Here is a 27,992-nt window from a genome sequence, read left to right as displayed (position 1 = left end):
AATTAGACATGGATCATGCTACAAATTACTTAACACTAATTACCTGGAATTCATAACTTTTCTCAGAAACAATACAGTTAATAAATGAATCCATTCAGTCAATTGATAAATATTTATGAAGTACCAGTCCTGTGCCAGGTACTGCCCACTATAAGCGTGAATGAAATGGTGCTCAAGGTAGACAAACTTCTCGCACTATTGCCAAGGTATATATTTCAAGAGAGGAATGAGTGACATCTCAGACTGTGATACTTGTTAAGAAAATAAATAGGGCAATAGATGAAAAAGTAATACAGAGGCTCTACTTTAGAGGGAAGGGAACAGGAATGGGCTGTTGTTGGTCAGTCACTCAGTCGTGTCCAACTCTTTGCAGCCCCATGGACTGCAGCACACCAGGCCTCCCTGTTCATTACCAACTCCCGGAGTTTGCTCAAACTCATGTTCATTGAGTTGGTGATGCCATCCAACCATCTCATCCTCTACTACCCTCTTCTCCTTCTGCCTTCAAAAAGATGTAGTCAAGGCACCAAAACAACATCAATAAAAACACTCAGGGAACCTGCGAAATAAAACAAGTAAGGGAAGCCTGGCTCACAGCAAACAGGAATGAGATCAAGGGCTTTCCAGGTATAAGTTATGAATTTGGATTTTATATTAAATGCAGTGGGCAGTCAGTGGAGAATTTGCAGCAGCACAGTGTCTGATGAGAATATATTTTATAAATAAAGACCATCTGCCTGTGTAAACAAAGAAAGATAGGTATGCAAACGGGAACCACCTGTCAAGAAGACAATGTAGACTAAGGTGGTGGTAACTGAAAGAGAAACTAGTGGAGAGTTTGGGGATTTACTCTTGATGCAGAGCTTGGTAGACTCTCAATGGCCTGAATGTGAAAGTTGATGGAGGAACAACTAACTGAGCACGATTTCTAGCTTGATTAACTGAGTGCATGGAGATTTGTTTAGAGAAAAACAAGCTGAGGGGCTGGAAAACAGGTTGCACAGAATCAAGAAATTTGTTTTGAACATGAAATGACTACTGAAAATCCAGCTGGGAGTCATCAAGTCAGCCCAAGAAACCACAGCAGAGGTCAGAGCCTGCAAAATAAATGTCAGTGACATTGGCCACAGGACTAGCTAAGAGCACCTGGAGGCAGCAAGATGGATAAAAGGTTTCAGGACAATGTAAATGCACGCTGATATTTGAAAGGCTGAGCAACAGAGGCCAAAGAGTGTCAGCAAGGTGGGGGAAGGGCCGGCAGAGTGTGGTATCTGGCCGTCTAAGGAAGAAAGCACTTTTAGGAGTAAGTGGTCAGAGAATACCCGAAGGTAGAATGAGTAGCGAGGTTCCTAATCAGTCAGTAGACACCTCTTTAATACACAATGTGCACAGGCAGAAGACCACAGCTATTTCATCCATGCTTAACTACCAACCACTCAGAGACACTCAGAGAAAAATATTCTCAGAATCCAACAGGGACTTCTGGGCTTCCCAGGTAGCTCAGTGGTAAAGAACCTGCCTGCCAATGCACGAGACATGGTTCAATCTCTGGATTGGGGAGATCCCCTGGAGAAGGAAAAGGCAACCCACTCCAGTATTCTTGCCTAGGAAAGCCCATGGACAGAGGAGCCTGGCAGGCTATAGTTCCTGGGGTCCCAAGAGCGGGACACAACTGAGTGACTAAACAACAGAGACTCTTTCAACACTGCTTAAGGGGCTGAAAGGCTCCACTGGGAAAAGACAAGCTAGATAATCCGGGATGCTAGCAGCTCATTACTTTCTGGCACTTCTGCATCTGCTCAACATAAAGGCTTGCTGTTAGACTCATCCTTTCCTAGAAGTTCTGACAAGAACAAGGGCAGATGCTCCATTCAAAGATGGGCTGGCCTAATTGACAGCTAGTATTCTGAAGTCAGTGACTGCTGCTATTATTTTCGAGAGGTAGATAATCAAGCTAGATTCACATAAATATTGGTTAACTTTACTCATTTCTTTACCTTTCTGTCCTGTTCAGCCTGTATCTCACTTCTGTGATGCTCTAATGCTTTTGCTACTGCAGAGTCAAATGCCCGCTTTTCCTCCAGCTTCTGTTTCTCCAAGGCTAAGGCAATGTGCTGCTTCTCTGTGGCTTTCTGTTCGGCCAGTGCTCTGTTCAGCTGGTCAATGCGGCGATGCGCATGAGCAATCAGGGCATTCAGGTCATCGGCAGACAGCTTGTCAGCTAAACCAAACCACATGAAAATGTCAATGATGCCACCCAAATCATACATCCAAGTAACTTGCCTCAACTGACTGCAATTTAATTTTCACAGCTAGAAAGAAAAGATAAGAGGAGCTGACATTTCACAAGAGATACAGAGGTTGCAGTGTAATCAGAAATGCACAGCTCATGTCCAACAACTGGATATTTCCAATTCCAAGTAAAACTGTTCAGGGAGGCCTTCAAGTATAGAACCACTTTTTTTTTTCCAGTAACCCAAATTAGTAGTACTTCCAATCTAAACTAATTATAAACTGGCTTTATAACTCAATGTGATTTTGCCTCTCAGGACAAGCTTACATACACAATCATTTTCTTTCAAGCATAACAGGAATCCAAATAAAGATTCTTTTCTGCTAAAACTTGACTCAAATTCAAATTCTCTCAGACTTTTCCCTAATCAGAACTTTGTACTTTTTCTTACACAGGTAATATAATCCACGACAGTAATCTGCAGCCAGAGCTGTCCATCAGAACCATTTTTAGAGCTTTTCAAAATAATTATATTCAGATTCTGACTCTCTTTTTTTTCTTTCCCAATCTCACACTCCACAAGTGTTCTGAGATATTACCACAGGTTAACAATTACGGCTGTAACAGCAAAATAAAGACTATGGGAAATCCTATATGACAAATGACGCAATTCCACAATTAAGTAAATCAAGAAGCAAAAAAAGAATAAGAGATTTATAGACCAAATTCAATATGTGTAGCTCCTTTAGATATTGATTTGATCAAAAAGAACTAAAAAAAACTCATTCTAGAAAGTGGGCTATTTGAACTCTGAAGCAACTTTGATAACACAAAGAATTATTGTTGAGTGTGACAATGGTTTGGTGATAACAGTAAAATATACAGAAAGTTTTTACAAGTGAAAGAATATGATATTTGGGATTTGCTTCAACATAAGCTGGGGGAATAAATGAGACAAAACCAGCCAGGTGTTGGTAATTGCTAAAGTTGGGAGACGGGTCCACAGGAGTTCATTACAATTTTCTTCTTCCTTTTTAATGTTTGAAATTTTATAAAATAAAAACTTAAAAATATATATCTTCACATACATCACATCTACAGGTTTCCGATCACATGGTAAAAACGTTTTTGTTCCTGAGAACATATGGATGACAAAAATATCCAAATTAGATTTATGGCAAGCAACATAATTCTATTTTATATTAATTTTGATAGTTTAGTATGAGAATCACAGGCAAAATAAAGACTTGAGCCTTTTTAAGACTTAAAACACAAGTCTTTAAACATAAAATGCATGTAACTACTCACCTAGGTCAGAAATACCTACAAAGGAAAAGAACAACGGTTTGAGAAAAAGAAAGTACATGTATCAGTTATTAATCATTGTACAGAAATATCCAAAAGACAACAAGAAGGAACCAGAAGCCAGTAGTAGAAAAAGCACATTTTAGTACTGAAAAGCAAAATGATGAGTGTATTTCCTTAAAAAGTTTTAAAGGATCATAAAACAGTATAAATCAAGGTAAATTCTAACATTTCAGAAAATCAGAGAGTGAATGACACTGAAAGTAGTTTTGGTTTCTGGGGACTCATCTCTTTTCATGAAGCAACAACTAAATTTTTACACAGAACTACAATTCTCGTTTATTCCCCCACTTCACATTAGCTTGCAGGTTATTTCAGGAAGTCACAGTCCATTAAGTCAACCACTTAATCTGGTTCTCAACCAAAGAAACAGGGAGCTGACCCAGTGCTGCAGAAGAACAGGCAAAGATGGACAAGATAAATAGTTCTGTCTCAACCTATTACCAGACTGAACTCTGTATATTTCTCCACTTAATCCTTTCATAAAAATCCTGATTTTATTTTCTGCTTTGACGAGAAACTGCTATCTCCCTCTTAGGTGAATCAACCACATGAAAAAAAAACTAACTTCATATCTGTTATTTTTTGACAGCCTTGATTCTACTTCTTGCCATTAAATCGTTCTGGTTGGCCCTGATGCCGTTAAAATCCCTGCACTGGCATTATTACCTGAGCTACTCAGACCAGCCTTGGTTCTGTGATGCAACTTCAACACCTTCACCCCAGAGAGGCCTGTATCACTAGTTCTTCAAATGCTACCTGACATTCAGTTTCTAAAAGACATTGGCCTTTAGGAAGTTCTATTTTGATTTTGTTGAGACTCCAGATCTCTGTGATTTTAGTCACACAGCGCTTCATGCAGATGTGACTACTCCCTGCAGTTACAATGTGTAATTGTTTAGCCACCAAATTCCCTGCAATCTGAGCAATTTGCAAGCTGAAGGCCACACAGCCTGAACTTCCCTTTTCACCTAATGTCCCAGGTGAGTTCTCAATCAAGGCTGTCACAGAGCAGTTACAAGGTATGCCTTAAGTAATTCATTATGAATATTTTTAAAGTGCCAAAGGTTTTCAATAATTTTATATATAATAGGCAAATAGAGTCAAGGTTAAAATGTCACTTCACTCACTAAGATTCCAAATTACACTGGCTGGAATTTGTGTTCACCATTGCTAAACAGGGTGTGTCACCTGTCACAGGTATGGCTGAAATAAAATGCTGAAAACACTATACTGCACATGAGATGAAATATGCATGCCAGAGGGGTTTAGACTAGAGAATGGAGCCGATAAGTTTAGATCTGATGATCAGTTGTTTTTAAAAAAAAAAAAAAAACTGAAAAAGTAAAATACCAACACTTCAGTTGCACTTACTCATCCCCTTCCACCCCGGCAAGACTTCTGGAGTAATACTGTCCAGCTCTCGTTTAAAGTCTTCCCGGGCTTGGACCACGAGCTCATGATACTGAGACACGACCTTAGCCTCAGATTGAGCTGCCTGAACCTGAACAAATACAAGGGGTATGTGGTTAAAATGAACAAGAAATACCATAAACACTCCAAAAAATATGTCATATTCATGTATTTATTTACATTTGGTTGTAAATATATAAGTAATACATAGAAAGAAATCTAAAGGTCAGAGAAAGGAATATAAGTGTTGTCTTTGTTTCCATCTAATTCTGTTCAAATGCCATGGATAAGCCCTTTCCCATCTCCTTACTCCATTGTCCCTCTTTCTCTGGGTCATGGAAAAACTAACCACACAGATCAGAAGTGCAGACAAAAGAGATGCTACAAAATGGAAATTTCCATAAGCGGTAATGACCATGAGCAAACACTTACCTATTATAAAATGTATCAAGAATACTGAACAATTCACTTCATGTCCAAAGCAAGTTTCTAAAATTAGTAACAACTAATATTCTTTTCCAGGGGAAGGGAGAAAGATGACAGGAACCTTAATATTTTCCTGAATTCTTAAAAACCCCTTGACAAAAGAACTACATTAAAAAATAAAAAATACTTATAAAAGACCTGAAAAACACACCTTTTGGACCACATTATCCAGATCAATGATCATGTTGTGAAGCTTCCCCTCTGCAGCGGTTATATGAGATTTGGCCCCAGCAACCTCTTCTTTCTTTGCATTTTCAATTACACTTTTCATCTTCTCTAACTCTTCTCTGGAAACCAATAAAACAAAGGTTTAGTATTAATCCTTGCCAACTTTATTAAAAAAATTGAAATCAATACAAGTTACAATTAAGTCTATGAAACATTTAATTTGAAACAACTACTCAATGCTTTTTCACACTCAATATTGAGGCAGAGAAGTTTTCCTCACCAATTGAAAACACCTCGGTTTTTTACCACCTCAAGTTAGATTTAAAGAGTGGACCAGATGAGTAGCATGGTGTACAGGAAAAGACATAGGCTTCAGAACCCAGCAGACCTGGATTTAGCTCCCAGACCAGCCTCTCCTTTGTTGCTCACTCTGGCATAGGGATTAGAAGTAATTCAATAGCAGTGTCTTGCACAGTACCTGCTACTGTGCTATTGAGAGCCCTCAATAAATGGTAGCTTTTGCAAGGATTAGGTTGACTCCCTTGCCAATGAGAGCTTGAGGAAGATAAAGGCAAGGGAGCAAACTGAAGAGCTCACTGAGCATAGAGCTGGGTCTTCAGGAGCCCTCTCGATTCAGGCTGGATGGACTATAATCTACAACCCACAAACACAGAACTCAGAGCCCTGACTCATGGTCTACTGATGTGATGAACATCATGCTGTCAATCTCCTAAAAGACATGCTGGCTTTATCAGAAAGCTTCCCTTTCTCTACCAATTATAAATATTATGTTAAGACAACAAAATTCTGAATGACAAATAACAGTTCCATAATGTTGATGAGAACCCATTTTCAAATATTAGGTTCCTATTGACAGAGATTGAACTTATATTTGGTTTGCTTGCTTGATTCTAGTTTTAGCCAACTTTCAGGAATCAAGGTCAAGGTAACATAAAACTAGACCTATTATATGCTAACTACTTTGGTAGTTAAGGCAAAGAGAGTGTGACACACTCCTTAAATTCTGATAAAACTGCTCAAGCCGTCCCAGAAAAACCTTGAAATAATGGCAGAATCTCTGTAAACTATAGACATATCACCTAAGTAATATGCAAAGAAAATACAAAATTGTTTATCTAAGTTTCTGCCAAATTTATTTTGGCCAGATTATGTATTTTATTCTCTCTCTTCCTTTTAAATTTTCATGTTCCTAATACCAAAATATAGTACAGGTGGAGAAGGGAAGGGTTTCTCCTCTTTCTATGTAGACAGTACAAAGAAAACAGAGCCAAAAGAAAGCCACCAGGAGGCCCTAATTACTTGTCAAAGTCCATGAGTAATTACTTGGCTTTGAGAAGGGCATCAGCAGCCTCATCTACTGCCTTTCTGCGTTCCTTCAACGCGCCCTCCACTGTGCGCCACTGAGCTGACTTCTTGTCACCTGCAATCTAAACAAAAAGCTTTAGTTACGAACACATGAATAACTACTAGTACTGTCACAATAACATGACTAAATACAGAAAGTCAAAGGTTAAAAAAGTATACCTAACATTTCTCCCAAACAGGAACTCTTAATCTAATGTTCATGAAAGATTCAAAGAAGTCCATGAATCATCTCCCATCAACCAGCCCCCCAAAACTGTAAGCGTGTGTTCCAGTGCACAAGTATGCTCTAAAGAGAGAGAATATTTTTGCTAGATTCTCAAAAGGAGATATGAAGCAGAAAAGATGAATAGGAACAACAACTTGTCATGAACTGTCTGCGGATTAAATCTTTCTTCAACGAAGCACCAGTACTTAAAATTTTCTTACTTGGAGGTCTACTGAAATATTAGTAAGTATAATAGAAAGTTTACACACTTGTGGGGTCTCTACTTCCCCAAAACATTACCCACAAGAATGACTCTATCCATAATCTTTAAGGAGAAAATCAAGTCTTGTCAAGAACCCCACTCCACCTTGAGCTGGTTTTACACAATGTGGACTTTATATAAATGTCTCCCTTGGAAATTCCTTTGGCAGGTTCAACATTTTTTGCTCCAGCATTGGAACTAACTGCCACCTTCTTCAGCTGAGCAGAGCTGGCTCATATTTACGGCTTATATCATACCAAAAATAAAAACCACCTCTAGCAGAATAATCACACTCTGTGCAGCAAGATGCTCACACAAGAGTGTGTGAGAACCCTTGCAACTGAAGGTGTGGCACAGATGAGTCCAGCTTCCATCCTCCCCCTCACTCTGTATCATATAAACAATGAGCAGGATGCTATTTGCAACTGTTTGAACTCTTTAAAACTACTTTTAAAATTAGTTATTAACTATTTTAAATGACTTTCTTTCTCCCTTTCCTTTGCCAAGTAGATATAGGTTAAAGTAGTATATTATGTTTAGATATGACAAAACCACCTTAGGGCTTATCTTCAAAGTACAGCTGACCCTTTAACAACACAGGTCTAAATTGCATGGGACCACTTATATGAAGATCTTTTTTTAGCAGAGCACTACACAATCCACAGCTGGCTCAATCCTCAGATGCAGAAGGGCCAATTATGAGATGAGCATCCCTGAATTGTGGTATCCCTGGCTGATACTGGACCCAACGCCCTGTACATACTGACGGGTGACTATACACTATACCAGGACCTTTGTGAAAAACAGGAACATATTAAATTACCAGAAAATAAAATATTTATCGTCAAGGAAAAAAATGACTAAAGTAATTCAATAATTATAGTTGACAAGTCACCAAAGAGAGTCACAGCAAGGGCTGCTGCACACCCAAAACATGAGTGCCCTCTGAGTTAGGTGTCCTGGCCCTTGCATGACCATCCTGTATCTTCCCCTGTCAGAAACACAAATGGTTTTGCCTCTGCAGCCCTAGGCCTGCTACTTGAAGGGGAAGAGGACTCAGTAATGCCTCTGCTTTGGATCATTCACAAGCAATTCTCAACCTTATGTTCCCCTTGACATCAAGTGTGATCTTGATTTTAAAGGTACATTCATTATCAACAGAAAGTTTAAACAACCAAGTTCCTTAAGGCAGGATTAACCTGGCCACTGGACCACTGTGGCAATCTGAGGAAGCCTCTCTGAATAACATTTTTAAATACTTAAAATGAAACTACGAGATTACAAAGGAGCCCAATTACACTGAAATTTGATCAAAAAATATGTATTTTTTAAGTCTGCGACACACAAACCAAGATTCAGTGGCAGGACTAATAAATACCCTAATCTAGAAGTAGTGATGAGCATAAATGATATTTCAACAGTCTGTAAGTACCCATAATGTGATAGGAAAATACTTGTGCTCTCTCAGTAATAAAGTTATGAATACTACTAACACTACTGCTTTTGTTGTCAATATTCATAAATGAAGGAAAAGCTTCTGAGGCTAGTGAAAATAAAGATATTTTCCATCCAAGTTTAATGAGCCCCTGAATTCTATCCACAGATTTGACCCTAGGTTAAGAATTGCTTTTAGAAGAAATACTTGGTACTTTCTTTTTTACCTTTGTATCTCACTTTTGAACTTCTTATGTTTTATAATTATGTAGATTGTTGTAAAGTAACAAAACAAAGTTGTTTCATGGTGCAAATAATCAAGTTGAGGTTTAGGTAAACTACCACTCTAGCCATCTTGCAAAATAAAATATATCAAGAAAGCATGCTGGGGTTTCCCTGGTGGTCCAGCAGTTAAGAATCCACCTGCCAATTCAGGGACACAGGTTCGATCCCCGGTCTGGGAAGATCATGCCTCAGAACAACTAAGCCCATGGGCCACATCCACTGACCCTGTGCTCCAGACCCCAGGAGCTACCCACTACTGAGCCCCTGTGCTGTAAGTACTGAAGCCTACAGCCCTAGAGCCCGGGCTCTACAACAAGAGAAGCCACTGCAAACAGAAGCCCACGCACCACAACTAGAGTGCAGTCCCTGCTTGCCACAACTAGAGAAAAGCCTGCACAGCAATGAAGACCTAGCACAGCCAAAAATAAATAAATTTTTTCAATTACTAAAAAAAAACAAGAAAGGATGCTGGTTTGGGCCATGTCAGTATCTTTTCATGTGCAAAAAATTTTACAAGACCTTACTGTATGCTGTTACAAGACCTTGATATTATATTAGGATAACTCTTCATAACTAACCCAAATAGACTCATGAATCATGTAAGTCTCAACAACATATCTGGGGGCCAAAATGTATTTCCCTCTACTTGTAGAGATCCAAAGATAAGCTGTCCTATAAAACAGACACCAGATTCCCCTACGATCCTCTGGTCCAACTGTTTACAGGCACTGCCTTTTAGAAAGTAACTCAGTATATATTATAGAGTGAGCCTACATGCAACTACAGCTTTTTACTAGAAGAAAAAGAGCTGGGATCAATTTTTAACATTCCAAAACTTGTGCTCATACATTTTTCTGGATTATTTTGTTAACACCACCAGCTAACTATACCTAATCTGGTTAACTTCTACTATAAGGTATCCTTTAGTTGTAAAGTCTTAATTATAATAGATTTTGTACTGTTCAAGCCACATGCACCACATGTTATATGTTCAGTGGGGAGAGGAAATACCCTCTTATGTATAGCCTTCCACCAAAGTAGTACCATGGACATTTTAAAGTTTCTAATCACTGTCCTTCTGAGAGAACTCACTTGGGTTCAAACTCAATTTCCTGATATCATGCAACTTCGAGCTTTCTCACATGTGCATAATCAGTATATTAAATATTCCCTGTGTGGTTTCTTAGAATGAACTTTAAGATTTAAGCTTTCTTCTTGGACTTTAAGCAGAATCTTCTTTTCATTTTTCCAAGGTTGTAGTTTCTTGGCTGTTTGCATCAAAAGTATAATTTAACTGCTTTGTGATGTATGTGCATATGCCTAAAGCAATGAAAGTGTATTTAACTTTTTAAAAACCTCAGTCATTATGGCAAAATAACTTTAATGATGATGCAGAATCCTGATCCCTGAGACTTATTAGGTTCTCTACTTTATTTTATTCTTTAAATGACTTGATGTCAAGATGCATTTTTATACATTGAATAACTGAATGTAAAGGAAATTTACTAAGTCTCAGTATTACATTTTAATTAGTGTAATTACTTTATTCTTTGAAGTGTATAATGTAAATAATCAGCATAAGCATTTAAAGTAGCTAGTGTTTTGGGAACCCTGGGATCTCTGTATTATTTCTGACAACTGTGTATCCATCTCAAAGTATCTCATAAAAAAGTATATTTTAAAAAATGGTTGGCAATTTTAAAGCAAAAAAAAAACAACAAACAACAAATACATTCAAGCAGTATTAAAACATGAGAGCAAATCTGAACTAATCTTAATACCACATCATGGTTGTGAGATAAAGCACTATATATAATTCATTAAAAAGAACATTTCAAGTTTTCTTTTTTCTTTCATTTTGCTTTGTTTTTCTAAAAAGACAATCATTCTAGTTTGCTTTCACTTAGTGAGAGAGTCCAAATTAGGAGGAAGAAATCACGTATAACATTCGTTGGCCCACCTCAGAATCATCCATGGCTGCTTTCAGTATGTTCGCGTGGGCAGTGACAGCCTGCACCGCAGCATTCTGAGCCACAATAGCCTGCTGAGTGATGCGGGCAGTCTGGCTCAGGGCATCTTCTAAGCTCTTAGCTAATGCTGAAGTTTAAAAAAAAAAAAAAAGTTAAAAACCAGATCCTTCCCCACTGATTACTTTAATCTTTCCCTCTTTACCTGTTGAGTCTTGTGTCACATTTCCCCCCAAAATGAACAAACAAAATACAGTTTTAGAGAATCAAAGTTACACTTAAAAGTATGATAAAATTATTGAATCCAGGGACTTCCCTGGTAGTCCAATGGAGGGGGCACAGGTTCGATCCCTGGTCAGGGAACTAGATCCCACATGCTGCAACTAAGACCCGGTGTAGCCAAATAAATAAATTAAAAAAAATTTTTATTTAATCCAGATGATCAATCTATGGGGGTTATTATACTATTTTTACCTTTATGTATATCTGAATTTTTCCAAAATAAAACCTGTCTGGGATTTTCTATACACAACGGAAAATCACAACAGGAAAGACAAATGTATGAAAGGACTGACGGTCATTTAAATAAGTTAGTACATAGTTTAGGAAATAGTCCAGAAAATTCTGTGAAAGCAATTATAACTACAAGGAAGAGCAAAGGATAAACATGAAGATATAAAACAGGATGTCAAAATCAATAAATGTGGGAGAGGGGAGTAAGAAAACAGATCTTTTAGAATGTGTTTGAGCTTATATCACTATCAGCCTAACACAAGTACATATAATAATGGGCTAACATACTTGAAAACCTGGGTAACCAAAAATAAAAAAAACACGCCACAGATTCACAAACACCAAAAAGAAAGGAATTCATGCATAATACAAATGAAAACCATCAAATCACAAAAGTGAACACAGGAAGAAAGAAACAGTACATCAACTGGAAAATAAGGTTTAAAATGGAGATAAATACATATACATCAGTAATTATCTTAAGTGTCAACAGACTGACTAATCCTAACAAAAACATAGAGTGCCAGTACAATGAGAAGTCTGCTCTCCACAACTAGAGAACAGCCCACATGCAGCAGCAAAGGCCCAGCACCTAGAGGGGTGGGATGAGGAGGGAGGTAGGAGGGGTGTTCAAGTGGGAGGGGACATGGGCAAACCTATGGCTGATTCATACTGATGTTTGGTAGAAACCAATGCATTATTTTAAAGCAATTATCCTTCAATTAAAATTAAATTAAAAAAAAAAAAAAAAAAGACCCAGCATAGCCAAAAAAAAAAAAAAAAAGAGTTACAGCTTGGATAATAAAACAAGAATCTACAATATGCTGCCTATAGAAGACCCACTTCAGGGTGAAAGATACACACAGATTGAAAGTGAAGGGATGGGGATGGAAAAAGATATTTTCATTTCATGTGAATGGAAACAAGAAAGCAACAGTAGCAATATTCATATCAGATGAAACAAACTTTAAAACAAAGGCCATAAAGGACAAAGATGAACACTATCTAATGATAAAAGGATCAATAGAAAAAGAGGATATTATACTCATTAAAATTACACAATAAAACACACTTAATTGATATCTATAGGACATTACATCCAAAAAATCAGAATACACATTCTTCTCAAGCATGCATGGAACATTCTCTAGGATAGACTACATAATTGGACACAAAACAAGCCCAACCAAATGTGCTTATACTGGCCCATCTACTCTTTACACAATTCTAACAAACTTGCTTCCTAGGAATAAGACAGAACCAGCAAATTGAAGGAAACCAAGAACCATTAAAGGCAGAAAGACAAACAGAAATAAATGGAGAGAAGACAAAAAAAAACAAAAAAACCACCTACAAACAGCTGTCATAAGAGTTTAAAACTAACAACTCTCAGTCCAGCAAAAAACCACATGCACACTACCTCCAGGGACATCAGTATACTGCAACATTATACAATAAATTTTGTTCCATGTGCCTTAAGGCAGGAAAATACATTTTTAGATAACTAGTATCTTTTTTCTTTAAACCATCAAAAAACCTAATATAAAACTGAAACCTAAAAAAGGGATAAGCCTCAGTTGGGTGGAAACCAGAAATGTGTGAAACATTCCATCCCTCAACAATGTCATATAAGAGGATGATGAGACTGAGTCCAGAGGCCAGGTAACAAACTAGAGAAGGACCCATTTCCAACCTGCACAAATAAATGCATAAGTGTAACAATTAGAAGACTCTTAGGCAAGGTGCCAAAACATTAATTCCTGTTCTGCAAAGTATATAGAGTCTTCAGCACTAACCATACTAAAAACAAATGAAGAAAGTACATGCATCACTTGGAATTTACACCAATTTTACACTAAGAATAACCCCTTGTCACCTGGGTAAAAGTTTAGATGGAAAGAACACAAATGATGAAATAAAGCTGGTGAATAAGAGCAATGCCACTAAAGAAACCACTAACAGCTGACAGATGAGAAACTTGTGCAAAGGTTGAAGAAGAAAGCAACTGAGAGACACGACCCAAGTACTTAGAAAGCATCTGGTTACATACACTCAATCTTAACTTGCTCTTGCTTCTCTTGTTGGGCAAGTCGTGCTGCAACTTCTTCAGGTGGCCGCTCCCTTACAGAAGTTGAGGATGCTTCCTCTTGCAGCAAAAGTAAATAAGAGGAAATCAAATTTCAGCACAGAATTTCAACAGCTAATGGGGACATAAAAACACCATCATTTGTATTTGCCAGCTATATCAACTTGAGGGCATTTTTGTGATAAAGATTATAAAACCACATCATGACTGAATGATTCCAACATGAAGAAATAAAGGGTCAGCTCTAAAGCTCCTTGTTTTCAAAGACTTATTCTCTAAAATACCAAAAATTAGCTAAGCAAGGCTGTAGACCTAAAGCCAGTATAAATGTGCACTTAAGAGTATCTAGCAATAGCCTAGACAGTACATAGTTCTGATGAACACATCATTTATAAAACCACATATACAGATAATTTAACTACCTGAAGTTGCAGGCTTGGGTTTTCCTTCACCAGTTTCAGGGTGATCGGTTTTTATAAGTTCCTCATGCTGAACCACAGGGGCTGGGACCGACAGTGTGTCACCTGCTGCAGAGATAATTTGAGCTGCCTCTGTGGGTGCTATAAATATATGTTACACATGGTATATAGTTTCCTGGGTTAACAGAGAACAACAGGAATCTACTACTACTACTGCCACTTCACATCTGACTCCTTAAAGACACAAATGCATGTGATGCCACTACTCAAACACACAAATTAGTCAGGGGCTCTGTCCACTGCATAAATCCATAAACAATGAACAATGGTTGGGAAAGCACAACAGAAAGGAGTCTGGTCAGCATCCATATGTATTCTAACCATTATTCTCAGGCGAGGCTTCTAGTAATAGTACTAAATGGTACTAATACTTAACATGAGAAGGGAACATAAGATTACATAACATGTGAAAATAATAACAAAGGGGGTAAAAGGAGCCTGTAATGAAGAAAGTAAGCAAAAAAAAGGTAACCAAAAACCATTTTTTAATTGCTTTGAAAAATGGTAGAGATGAATGAAGAGGTGTGAATGAAAACAAGAGGGCAATTTTAAACACAGAGGAAAAAGTTCACAGTTTAGATGGTGAGTTAGAGAACTCAGTCAAAAAACTTATGTCATAGACATATTTTTAAAGAAAGGAAGGTTTAAAAATCAAGAGCCTATAAATTATAAATAAAAGTGTTGATGCAAAAGATAGATGCAGGGGACAAAAAAATGGAGAAAAAAATTTCTCAAATAAACTGAAGGTCCCATTTAAGAGTTATAGTTGGATTACCACAAAGCCCACTAACTGGTCTCCTTGCTCTGTCCTTGTTTGCTTTATCTATTCTCCACAATAGCCAGCCTGCATATGTGCCTAGTTGCTTGGTCATGCCCAACTCTTTGTGACCCTATGAACTATAGCCTGCCAAGTTCCTCTGTCCATGGGATTTTCCAGGCAAGAATATTGCAGTGGGTAGCCATTCCCTCCTCCAAGGTATCTTCCTGAGCCCAAGATCAAACCCAGGTCTCCTGCATTACAAGTGGATTCTTTACCATCTGAGCCACTAGGGAAGCCCACAATAGCCAGTGCCAGTAATCTTATTAAAGTAAAAGATATCAATCCCCTGACCTATAACCCTCCCAACAGCTTCCCATCTTACTCAGACTAGAAAGCAAAACTCTTACGATGGTCACCAAGAACTGACATGCTGGCATTCTGTTTCCTTTCTGACCTCATTTGCTGTTCTCCACTTACTTCAGCCCAGTTTCATTTACTCCTTGCTTGAACATGCCAAGTCTTTGCCCTAGCTAATCCTTCTACCTGGATGCTCTTCTCCACCAGTCTTTTACATGACTGACTCCCTCACCTCTTTCTGGTCTTTGCTCAAAAGACACCTTCCAGAGGAAACTTTTCCTGCCCACTCCATTTAAAACTGCAATATTCCCTCCCACATTTACCATTTTATGCCATCCTATACATAAATTTGGAGAAGGCAATGGCACCCCACTCCAGTACTCTTGCCTGGAAAATCCCATGGATGGAGGAGCCTGGTGGGCTGCAGTCCATGGGGTCGATAAGAGTCGGACATGACTGAATGACTTCACTTTCACTTTTCACTTGCATGCATTGGAGAAGGAAATGGCAACCCACTCCAGTGTTCTTGCCTGGAGAATTCCAAGGACGGGGGAGCCTGGTGGGCTGCCGTCTTATGGGGTCACACAGAGTCGGACACAACTGAAGCGACTTAGCAGCATACATAAATTTGGAGAAGGAAATGGCAACCCACTCCAGTATTCTTGCCTGGAGAATCCCATGGACAGAGGAGCTTGGTGGGCTACAGTTCACAGGTCGCAAAAAGTCGGACACGACTGAGCGACTTCACTTTCACTTATACATAAATTACTTGTGCATCGTATACAATTTCCTTCCCCTCATCCCACTAAGAAATATGCACAGCATTTGTATGCTTGTTTTTACTATTTTGTTCATGGCTATAACCTCAGTGCCTAGAAGACACCCACCACTTGGCACACAATAGAAACTCAGTATATACTGAATGGAAGGTGATTTCATCAAGGCAGAAGTGAGTACAGAGAAACAATACATTCAAATGTATGCTGAACAGGTGAAGATGAGGTAAACGCTGTAAATTGGTGTGGGATTACTTACAAATCATGAAGACAAAAAATACCTGCATATCAAAACCTAGATTAAGATACTTCGATCACTAAGACAGGAGAGAGGAGAATGAATTGGTGAACAAGTAGAAAAAAGAAGTGGGGAAAGAGAGCAAATATTAAAATCTAAAGAGAGGGAAAAACTAGGAGTCAGAGAAAAGGAAAAAAAGTAACTGTGTTTCAAGCAAGACCAATTCTTGTTCTTACTAGTACTCAGTAGCTGTTCAAAAACAAAAGCCCCATTCCATATCCCACTCAACACCTAAATGAGGGCCAAGAAGACACATGAGAATATTCCTTCCCAGGGTGAGGGAAGACTCCTTCGTGGGGACAGACCCCCTCACCTTTGACCATGGGTACAAATACATTAAACAATTCATTTACCCACAATTTTAAAAGAAGGATTCTAAATATAGGTACCTGTTGTTGAAGCTGAAGTATCTCCCTTTTGTTTTTGAGGTTGTGAGGCAGGCTGTTTAGATTCTTTCATTACCTCTGATACACTAGAGATTTTCAGTGGACCAGACTGAATCTTGGAAATGAAAAACATTTAACGTTTCAGACATAAATAGTGTTTTTTAAAAAGGCAGCATACAGTAACTTGTATTATTTAAAAAGTAGTAAAAAGCTTGGGAGTTATCAATAATTCATAACAATGTATTTTATTAACCACAGTAAGAGAACCCATCATACTAGGAAAATGCAGTCCAAAAGTAGTCCATATTTTAATAGTAACAAAAACTTCTCCTAAGGTAACTAATGTACTTGATATATGACCTTCCTTTTAAATAACCATTACTTTTATGTGTACAACACTGAGAAGGCTATTTCCATTCACTTTCTAAATCCAATTATGGTGTCTTCTAAATACATTCAGTTAGAAACAAACATTTTTTAAAAAGCTCTCAGTAAAAATAAAAATTCATTTTTCCTTTCTTTAATCTCCAAGATTCACGCACCTGCACTTCCAAGATATATGATGCAATTCTAATGCCTGCTTTCCTCTTTCTTAATAACCACATGCTTTAAGTTTAAGGCACCATTCATGAACAGGACTGTCAAATGATATGCCAGAGAAAACTACTGAGTAACAGAAATATTTTCATTTACCATCTATGCGGTCTCCCTTTTGCAAGAACTTGGCATTGGGACTCGGATATCCTAAGATGACTACTCAACCATAATAGAAATGGTTCTGAATTTTGTCACTACCAGAAATCAGAAATATACCCACTTTCTATTAAATTTTTACTACTTTTATCTCATGAAATGCATGCTCATTATAACAAGCAAAATAGTATCAAGATAAAGCATTGTTTTATTTAGCCTCTTCATTGCTCCTTCCAGGCTTCTCAGGAAGCCACTGCTAATGCCCTGAAATCTGTCCTTCCACCCATGCGCTCAGGTATATACACATATGCAGTTTTTCATTTCTTTAAACAATCTAAAATAGGTAATTATATAACTTGCTTTTTTCATTTAACAACACATTAATATATTTTTTTCATTTAACAACAACTCATTTGCTTCCAGGTTAAGAAATTCTTTTTAGTTGAATAATATCCCAATTTAATTGTATATCCTAGTGGAATTTCAAATTCCATAATCTGGGTCTATTATTCCACTATTCATGGACATTCAAACTGTTTCCTGTTCTTTGTTAAGCATTCTTGTCCACAGACAACTGAAAAGCACTAGAGTATGATGTCTGCAGGACAGTTTGCCACAAGAAACACTGGGTCAGAGGACTCGTATATTTTTAAGATATTATCACTTTGACATAAGGTTCTAGCAACTCACATTCTCACAATGAACATGTATGTGTTTGTGTACAAATATGATCTATTTGTAGACTCAGTTGTTCTATTTCTCTAATTTCTATTCCTATGTCAAAATCTTCTTGTTTATAACAGTAGAATTATAACAAAGTCAGTATCTGGAAAGGCAAGTGTCATCTGACTCCCTAACCCAACACTTTCAAAATGTCCTTGACCAGTCTTGTACATTCCTTATTCTTCCATGTGAACTTTAAATCTTGTCTAATTCCTCACCCTCTGGAAAAATCAATTAGAAATTTTATTAGATCTGTGTGTGTATTTATGTATATACACATACATATCATAAAAATATTACTTCTCTCAAATACATACATATTTAAGAGATTTGAGAGAAACACATATATTTAAGAAAAATGACATTTTTATAGTACTACATTCTATTCAGGTATATAACATTTATCACCATTTAGGGAAGTTATCGTCTACGCTCATCAAAAAGATTTTAGCAGGGGAAGGAGGGGGTGGAATAAATTTAGAGAGCAACATTAAAACATATACATTACCATATGTAAAACATAGAGCTAGTGGGAAGTTGTATATAACACAGGGAGCTCAACCTAGAGCTCTGTGAAGACCTAGAGGTGTGGGATGGGGGTGGAGGGGTGGGAGGGAGGTTCAGGAGGGAGGGGAATATATGTATACTTAAGGCTGATTCACGTTATTGTACAGCAGAAACCAACACAACATGGTAAAGCAATTATTCTCTAATTAAAAGAAAAAAGAAAAAAAAATAATTCAGATACAGTATTTGTGTCTATAATGAGACAATAAACTGACCATGTGAAACAACACTTTAGGATCATCTTCTCTCAGTATTTACTGTCTATGCATAAATAACCATGTTGACACTAAAAGGGTTACCATCAAATGAAGTGTATAGTTTCTAAAATCGACATGTTTGTAACAATGCACAACAACTGAGAGTACTGAATAAATGGGACAAAATAAAAATAAAAACACTAACTGCTACTGGAATTCAGAGGTGAGAGAAAACTGACTTTGGTCTGTGTAGTGAAGAATGCCAGTCTTGAAGAAAACAATAGAAGACAAAAGAAAGGAAGTCATTCTGGGTAGAAGACAACCATGGGAAGAGGTATACAAATAGAAAGGATCTCTGTTTAGTCTTCTGCTTTACCAAGGACCTTGGAACAATGCCTGGTACATAATAATCACTTGACTGACATTTGAGTAAATACACGAATGAAAAGTATAGGCATAGCCATACGGTAAACAAGTAGGAGAGCAAGGATTTATGCGCAGGACCATACAGAGCTAAAGGCAGAGTGTAGTAAGAGCCACACTGCCAAGGGTACCGAATGTCAACGGAAGAACCAGCAAAAACCACAAACCACAGAAATAAAGGAACCAACAGCCAGCTCCTAAGCTAACATTTAACCACTCTTGGCTTCACTTTTCTTATTCATACCATGAGATACCATGAGACAATCTCAAAGCCTTACTTGTTTTTACATTCTGTCTTTAAAACAACAGGAATCAAAGTCCCTGATTAAGTGATACAATGAAAATATCATGAAAACACCACAACACTTATTCTAGAAGATTCTCTAAAACTAATAAAAGGATGGCCTAGATGATGTTAAGAGTGACTGGTGGGGCAGAGCCTGGAGGTGGGAAAGAAATGCTGTGTGTAAGGAGGGACAGCACTGTTGACCTGCTGGGCACTTCCACTTGTCAGCTCTGCATGTCTGCATTACACCACCTCGAAATTTTCAGTCTTTTTTAAAATTCTTATTTTTTAATAACTTTATTTATTTTTAGTTGTACTGGGTCTTCATCGCTGCACGGGCTTTTCTCTAACTGCGGTAAGCAGGGGCTACTCTTTGTTGCAGTGTGCGGGCTTCTCATTGTGGCAGTTTCTCTTATTGCGGCACGTGGGCTCAACAGTTGTGGCTCCTGGGCTCTACCGCACAGGCTCAACAGTCATGGCACATGGGCTGAGTAGCTCCACAGCATGTGAGATCTTCCTAGATCAGGGATCGAACCTGTGTCTCCTGCATTGGCAGGCGGATTCTTTACCACTGAGGCATCAGAGAAGCCCTTGCACTCTTCTTAATTTGCTTTTTTTAATATTAATGATTGTACCAAGCTATCAGGTAGCTAGGTTAGAATTCTTGGATTCACCTTCACAGTTGCCCATATTTTGCTTGCTATCCTCTCTTGTTTAAACTCTAATTACTTTACAATATTGTATTGGTTTTGCCATACATCAACATGAATCCACCACGAGTGTACACGTGTTCCCCATCCTGAACCCCCCTCCCTAAACTCTAATATTTATTTGTCTTGCCACCATTCTTACCCTATTTCTGACCTTTAACAGCAGGGCAGCAAAAGTGGAGCAAGAAAAGGTCAAGGCTATTGAGAATGACACCTGGAAGTCATGTCCAGGGAGAAAAGAACACTACTCTGAACTGTGTAGCCTGACTCTATGCTCCTGGATGCTTCCAGCTATTTCTCCCAAGTCACATAGCTCAGAACAGACCCAGGACTTTAGCCATAGGATTCTGCTTCTACTGAAGCTGCAACTCTATCTTCCTGAGCCAGCATAAACACTTTAAAGTTCACACGGATGAATAAACCATGTAGAACATTTTGTATCATTTGGGGAAGGGGCAGGAAAAGTCAAAGGACACCTGCTTTTCCATATAGTAACTCTGTCACAGGTCTGGTCTCAAGACATTGCTACATACTGGAGAAAAGATCTCTAACCAGTTTCTTACAAAGAACTGGTCAGCCACGTTCAACCTCATAGACTATGGAAATACCCAATACCAAATCAGCAAAATTCATGTTCTCTTTCATCAATCTTTTTTTCAAGCATCTGTTTGAAAGAAGGAATATGTACAATGTTAAAAAAAAAAATTTGTAAGCCTCATGGAGAAAAGATGAAACTGAAGAAAATGCACAAAGTTCCGGGAATACTGGAAGATATTCCCATCACTGAATCAGTATGTAGCTGAAAATTCTATGACTGCTTTGTGATCTAAAAGGAGCCATGACTAACTATAACATGGGGATCCTGGTGTCATGGCCATTCTTCGTTTATGCTTTTAGCGTTCTAAGTCAGAGTCTGAGAGCTGCAGTGCTGGAGGCTGACACAGAACCCCTTGGGTCTGCAGGGCAGCCAGGGTTACTTCTGCCCAAGCTGCCCTTCCATTTAACCTGTGGGCCACATAATTATTTTCTATGTGATGTGGACTAAATGAGAGCATTTATGGGACTCCAAAGGGATAAAAATCCTTTAGGAAACATTAGTTCAAGTTAAAGAAAAATGACAAACAATGCTGGCAAAATATTTTCAAGATGAAAGCAAGCAACCTGCTTTTCAAAGTACTCCACAGGATAAACTGAAACGGTTTAAAACTCTTACCGGTTTCTTTGGCAATGGAACAGTGTAAGGTGGGGAACCAAGGACCATCTCAAAGAGTTTATCTGAGTAAGGTATGGTTTTCTCTACATTCTTCCGGAAATGGGAATCCCATTTGGCATACAGGATGGTGCCACCAATACCGCCACCAACAAACAAAATGCCAGCTCCAGCAATTTTGCTAGCAGACAACCTAAGTGAAAGAAATAGGAAACACAGGTTTATTTTGTTTTTTTTTTAACTCTCCTAAACCTTAAGTCTCAAACACCTTTAAGCTCCACTTCTCTACCACTGACTCAGATCACAGCAGCCCCGTTTATCTCCACACGCTGCACATCACCTTTCCCTGGTTTGTTTTTTAACATGTCCAAAATAAAAAATAACATTTCTTTATGAATAATTTTTCCTTAATACATTAATATCTAGGATAGGAAGAATGAAGCAATCGGCTCTTTCATACTTAAAACTTAGCATGTTCACACTCATGAGGCTTCCTTTGAACCCCAAAAACAAGTATCACTAATTTTCAAAGCTCCTCTCCCTTAAGCATTTCTGTAAATACAATAAAATAAATATTAAGAAGAACTAACAAATACTTTTTAAGTTTCAATGTGCTGAGTTCTAGATATAAATCTATTTGCCATATAATGGAAGCCAGCACAGGGGGTGGAGGATGTCTACCCTGGATGACATCCAAGAACCAAAGAGCCAAAAGGAGCACCATAACAAATTTTCACCTACAGATACATATGCTCCAAAGTTATTATGAGAAAACTCCAGTGTTTCTACCCTTTAAAAAACAAGATTTTAAGTAGATATTCCCATATTCAAGGAATGAATACACACACACACACACACACACACACACACACACACACACTTCAGCACACAGTTAAAAGTCTGTTTACAGGGAGATATGCTACATACCGAGAACTGCCTGAAGTGGAGTATCTGCGGCATGGTCGCAATGGACGGAGGACAAACTTCCCACAAAGACAGTTCTAGGGGGGAAGAAGCAAACATTACAACCAATAGTTACAGGAACCTAGTTCTTGCCTGGAGAATCCCAGGGACGGGGGAATCTGGTAGGCTGCCGTCTATGGGGTTGCACAGAGTTAAACATGACTGAAGCGACTTAGCAGAAGGCTTTTAGGGTAGGGAAGTAAATCCTTTTACTACAAATACAAATGTCTTTCTTAAAATTTTATTTTACTTTCATAAACCAACTTACCATGAAACATATTTACAGATCCTTAAAAACAGTGACACATCCTACACCCCAAGACTCATATAAAATTACTTTTAAGATTTAAAAAAAAAGGGACTATGAAACCTCTCCTCCCCCAACTGCCTGCACCATGCAGCTTGTGAGATCTTAGCTTCCTGACCAAGGACTGAATCTGGGCTCCTGGCAGTAGAAGCATGGAGTCCTAACCTCTGGACCACCAGGGAATTCTCCAGACCACTTTTTTTTTTTAATTGAAATATAGTTGATGTGGGCTTCCCTGGTGGTTCAGTGGTAAAGAATCCGTCAGTCAATACAGGAGACATAGGTTCAGTTCCTGGGAGAAGGAAACAGCAACTTTCTCCAGTATTCTTGCCTGGGAAATCCCATGGACAGAGGAGACTGATGGGCTACAGTCCATGGGGTAGCAAAAGAATCAGACACAGCTTAGTGACTAAATAACAGCAACAACATAGGTGATGTACAATATAATGTTTCTGCTTTACAAAACAGTGTTCACAAATTTTAAAGGTTATTTCATTCATAGTTATTGTAAACTATTGGCTATATTCCCCGTGTTGTACAATATACCCTTGTAGCTTATTATTTTACACACAGAAGTTTATACCTCTTAGTCCCCTACCTTTATCTTACCTCTCCTGGTTCTCCTCTCCACTTAACCCACTAGTTTGCTCTCTTTATCTGTGAGTCTGCTTCTTTTTATTGTAAGCAAGTAAGTGTTAGTCGCTCAGTCGTGCCTGACTCTTTGTGACCCCACAGACTGCAGCCCACCAAGCTACTCTGTCCATGAGATTTTCCAGGCAAGGATACTGGAGTGGGTTGCCATTTCCTTCTCCAGGGGATCGTCCCAATCCAGGGATTGAACCTGGGCGTCCTGTACTGCAGGCAGATTCTTTACCGACTGAGCCACAAGGGAAGCTGTAGCTTTTTTCTGGAGAGAAAAGGAGGATGCAATTGAGAAGGTTCACACAGGGCTTCTAAGAGTAATGCTGCAATTTTTAAAAACTTGTACACAAGTGTCCTGCTGTTCATGTAAGTGATATCATATAGTACTTGTCTCTGATGTATTTCACTTAGCACACTCTGATTATAAAATAATCCTTGCATGATTTTACTCTGATGGTTTAATTTTTTTTACGTTTAAATCTTTGAATCCAGTGTAAAGTATATGGTATAGATAAACTATTTTTATCTATACCAAACTGAATAATGTCTAAATCACAAACTGAATAATGTCTAAATCACAAACTGAATAATCCATTTCTTTCAACAATTTGAAATGCCACCTTAAAATATACTCAATTTCTTGGTGCATTTAGATTTCCTAATTTGTTCCACTGTTCCACCCTATTCACACACTTCTATTCATAGACAAATACCACAATGTTTTAAACACTGCATCTTACAATTAGGTTTTAACCTGGTAGAGCAAGTCCTCTCTTCTAGTACTTTTTTTTTTTTCCTCAGAATTTTTCTGGATTTTCTTGCTTTTGTTGTTTTGATAGCTGAGCTTTCAATTAAACAACTATAACAACTGTAATATGCACCCTGATTTAAGAAGAGATTAAACGTGAAAAAAAAATTACCTTTTATGACCAAAAAATAGTAGCAATACGTTTCATACCTCTATACCAAAAAAAAACAAAAACAAAAACAAAATACTGACTCAAATTAATAGGTTTTTTTAATCTGAAATAGTGGCTCCTGATTTTAAAAATTGGCTACCTGCATAGTCTATGATAAATTTTATATTTCAAATAAAGCTTTAAAAGTCAGGAAACTGAAGCTTTTTACAGTTTTATCATACACGTATGAATACCTAGATACAAAGTTTAATCTTGCCTAGTAAATATATATACATATACACCTATATCTTCTAAGTCTCTTAATCCTCAAGTCTTTTACTCCATAGATGTTTCCTCCAGTAATTATTGGAAGAATCTGCTTGTTTGGTCTGCGGAATTTTCCACAGACCGGGTTCTGTTCGAGGTGCAACTTAAAATATGCCAGTCCTCTGTATTTCCTGCAACCTGGAGCAGAAACCAGACACTTGACCAGACTCAGGTATACTCTCTTTGGCAGGACTTTACATGGTGGTATTTTCTTCCACTATGGAGGCACACAATGCCCGCCTGTCTCTCTTTTTGTAATGTTATCAACTGTACTGATTTACAATGTCCAGATCCATTAATTTATTGGAAGTTGCCAAAAGTGGACTCTGATTCTATTTTTCATTTATAATTTCACATATTTAATAAAGAGATGCTTACCATCATCTACAATTTAGTTACTCAGCAGTAGTTTATGGAGGAAAGGAAGGATAAATGGTTGATTCTTTCTATCCTTTTATCCAGTTATCCTCTGACGAGCAACAATTGCAGGGTTTTTTGGTTTCCATTTATTGTGACAGATTGTATTTTCTAAAACTTGCCACGTTTCACATGCTTTTCTAGAACTCTGCCACGTCCCCAGAACCCTGTAAGCTTAAATGATCCCAAGAACCTCCTAATGTAACCTCCTTAGAAATGAAAGATAAATATTTACTTATATATTATTTCCTTATATGTATATATGCACACGTGTATGCTAAGTCACTTCAGTCATGTTTGACTCTTTGTGACTCCATGGACTATAGCTCACCAGCCTCCTCTGTTCATGGGATTTTCTAGGCAAGAATACTGGAGTGGGTTGCCATGCCCTCCTCCAGGGGATCTTCCAAACCCAGGGACCGAACCCATATCTGTTAGGATCTCCTGCACTGGCAGATGGGCTCTACCACTAGCACCACCTGGAACCATATGCATATATAATACAATGTAATCTTTATCTGTATGATAATAAATATAACTTACTGTAAAAGAACAAATAATGTTATGGTTAATTAATACCAGTAGGTTTGGGGTGAACAGTTATACAGCTATAACCAACCATATGCTTGCACCTGGAAATGGGGTGCTACTACCAAACATAGAACATGTGGTAATGACTTTGGGATGGAACTGGGGGGTGGAACTGAAAGTTGGAAGGGCCTTGAGGAGACTGTTAGCAGAAGCCTAATGATCTTCACGGAAGCTGTTTTGGTGAGGGCTTAAGAAAAGCATGAAAAATATTTTGGGAACCTGGAGGAAAAAGGAATCTTTGTACGTAGTGGTAGAAGTTTACCAAAACTCTCACAATGGTAAGATGTGGAAAACAGAAAATTAGGCATTGCTGTACATAATGAAGGGGCTTCCCAGGTGGTGCTAGTGGTAAAGAATCCGCCTGCCAATGCAAGAGGTGCTGGAGACACGAGTTTGATCCCTGGGTTGGGAAGATCCCCTGGAGGAGGACATGGCAACCCACTCCAGTATTCTTGCCTAGAGAATCCCATGGACAGACAAGCCTGGCAGGCTACAGTTCATGGAGTTGCAAAGAGTCTGAAGCGATTTAGTACACACTATCTAATGAATTGACAGATTTAGCTAGAAGAGTCAGATCAGATCAGTCGCTCAGTCGTGTCCGACTCTCTGCGACCCCATGAATCGCAGCACGCCAGGCCTCCCTGTCCATCACCAACTCCCGGAGTTCACTCAGACTCACGTCCATCGAGTCAGTGATGCCATCCAGCCATCTCATCCTCTGTCGTCCCCTTCTCCTCCTGCCCCCAATCCCTCCCAGCATCAGAGTCTTTTCCAATGAGTCAACTCTTCGCATGAGGTGGCCAAAGTACTGGAGTTTCAGCTTTAGCCATCATTCCTTCCAAGGAAATCCCAGGGCTGATCTCCTTCAGAATGGACTGGTTGGATCTCCTTGCAGTCCAAGGGACTCTCAAGAGTCTTCTCCAACACCACACTTCAAAGGCATCAATTCTTCGGCACTCAGCCTTCTTCACAGTCCAACTCTCACATCCATACATGACCACAGGAAAAACCATAGCCTTGACTAGACGAACCTTTGTTGGCAAAGTAATGTCTTTGCTTTTGAATATGCTATCTAGGTTGGTCATAGCTTTCCTTCCAAGGAGTAAGCGTCTTTTAATTTCATGGCTGCAGTCACCATCTGCAGTGATTTTGGAGCCCAGAAAAATAAAGTCTGACACTGTTTCCACTGTTTCCCCATCTATTTCCCATGAAGTGATGGGACTGGATGCCATGATCTTAGTTTTCTGAATGTTGAGCTTTAAGCCAACTTTTTCACTCTCCACTCTCACCTTCATCAAGAGGCTTTTTAGTTCCTCTTCACTTCCTGCCATAAGGGTGGTGTCATCTGCGTATCTGAGGTTATTGATATTTCTCCCGGAAATCTTGATTTCAGCTTGTGTTTCTTCCAGTCCAGCGTTTCTCATGATGTACTCTGCATATAAGTTAAATAAACAAGGTGACAATATACAGCCTTGACGTACTCCTTTTCCTATTTGGAACCAGTCTGTTGTTCCATGTCCAGTTCTAACTCTTGCTTCCTAACCTGCATACAGATTTCTCAAGAGGCAGATCAGGTGGTCTGGTATTCCCATCTCTTTCAGAATTTTCCAGTTTATTATGATCCACACAGTCAAAGGCTTTGGCATAGTCAATAAAGCAGAAATAGATGCTTTTCTGGAACTCTCTTGCTTTTTCCATGATCCACCAGATGTTGGCAATTTGATCTCTGGTTCCTCTGCCTTTTCTAAAACCAGCTTGAACATCTGGAAGTTCACGGTTCACATATTGCTGAAGCCTGACTTGGAGAATTTTGAGCATTACTTTACTAGCGTGTGAGATGAGTGCAACTGTGTGGTAGTTTGAGCATTCTTTGGCATTGCCTTTCTTTGGGATTGGAATGAAAACTGACCCTTTCCAGTCCTGTGGCCACTGCTGAGTTTTCCAAATTTGCTGGCATATTGAGTGCAGTACTTTCACAGCATCATCTTTCAGGATTTGGAATAGCTCAACTGGAATTCCATCACCTCCACTAGCTTTGTTTGTAGTGATGCTTTCTAAGGCCCACTTCACTTCACATTCCAGGATGTCTGGCTCTAGGTCAGTGATCACACCATCGTGATTATCTGGGTCGTGAAGATCTTTTTTGTACAGTTCTTCTGTGTATTCTTGCCGTCTCTT

At 38.5% G+C, this 27,992-nt stretch overlaps 1 protein-coding gene across 9 annotated transcripts in view; it reads right to left on the bottom strand.

Annotated features, from left to right (window-relative positions):
• IMMT (inner membrane mitochondrial protein) overlaps positions 1–27,992 on the bottom strand; it is a 42,622-nt gene that overhangs the window by 4,429 nt on the left and 10,201 nt on the right. The window contains exons 2-12 of one of the 9 annotated variants that reach the window (XM_005212770.5): positions 22,596–22,669; positions 21,672–21,861; positions 16,863–16,974; positions 14,226–14,363; positions 13,768–13,863; positions 11,198–11,334; positions 7,010–7,113; positions 5,649–5,784; positions 4,973–5,102; positions 3,542–3,556; positions 1,998–2,221 (exon numbers count right to left, since the gene is read on the bottom strand). In XM_005212770.5, coding sequence (XP_005212827.1) covers positions 1,998–2,221; positions 3,542–3,556; positions 4,973–5,102; positions 5,649–5,784; positions 7,010–7,113; positions 11,198–11,334; positions 13,768–13,863; positions 14,226–14,363; positions 16,863–16,974; positions 21,672–21,861; positions 22,596–22,669 — 1,356 coding nt within the window. 9 annotated transcript variants of the gene reach the window in all.

The sequence above is a fragment of the Bos taurus genome, chromosome 11 (genome assembly GCF_002263795.3).
Source record: "Bos taurus isolate L1 Dominette 01449 registration number 42190680 breed Hereford chromosome 11, ARS-UCD2.0, whole genome shotgun sequence".
Taxonomy (NCBI): Eukaryota; Metazoa; Chordata; class Mammalia; order Artiodactyla; family Bovidae; genus Bos; species Bos taurus.
Note: the sequence above shows the minus strand (reverse complement) of the source record. Positions and strands in the feature narration are given on the sequence as shown.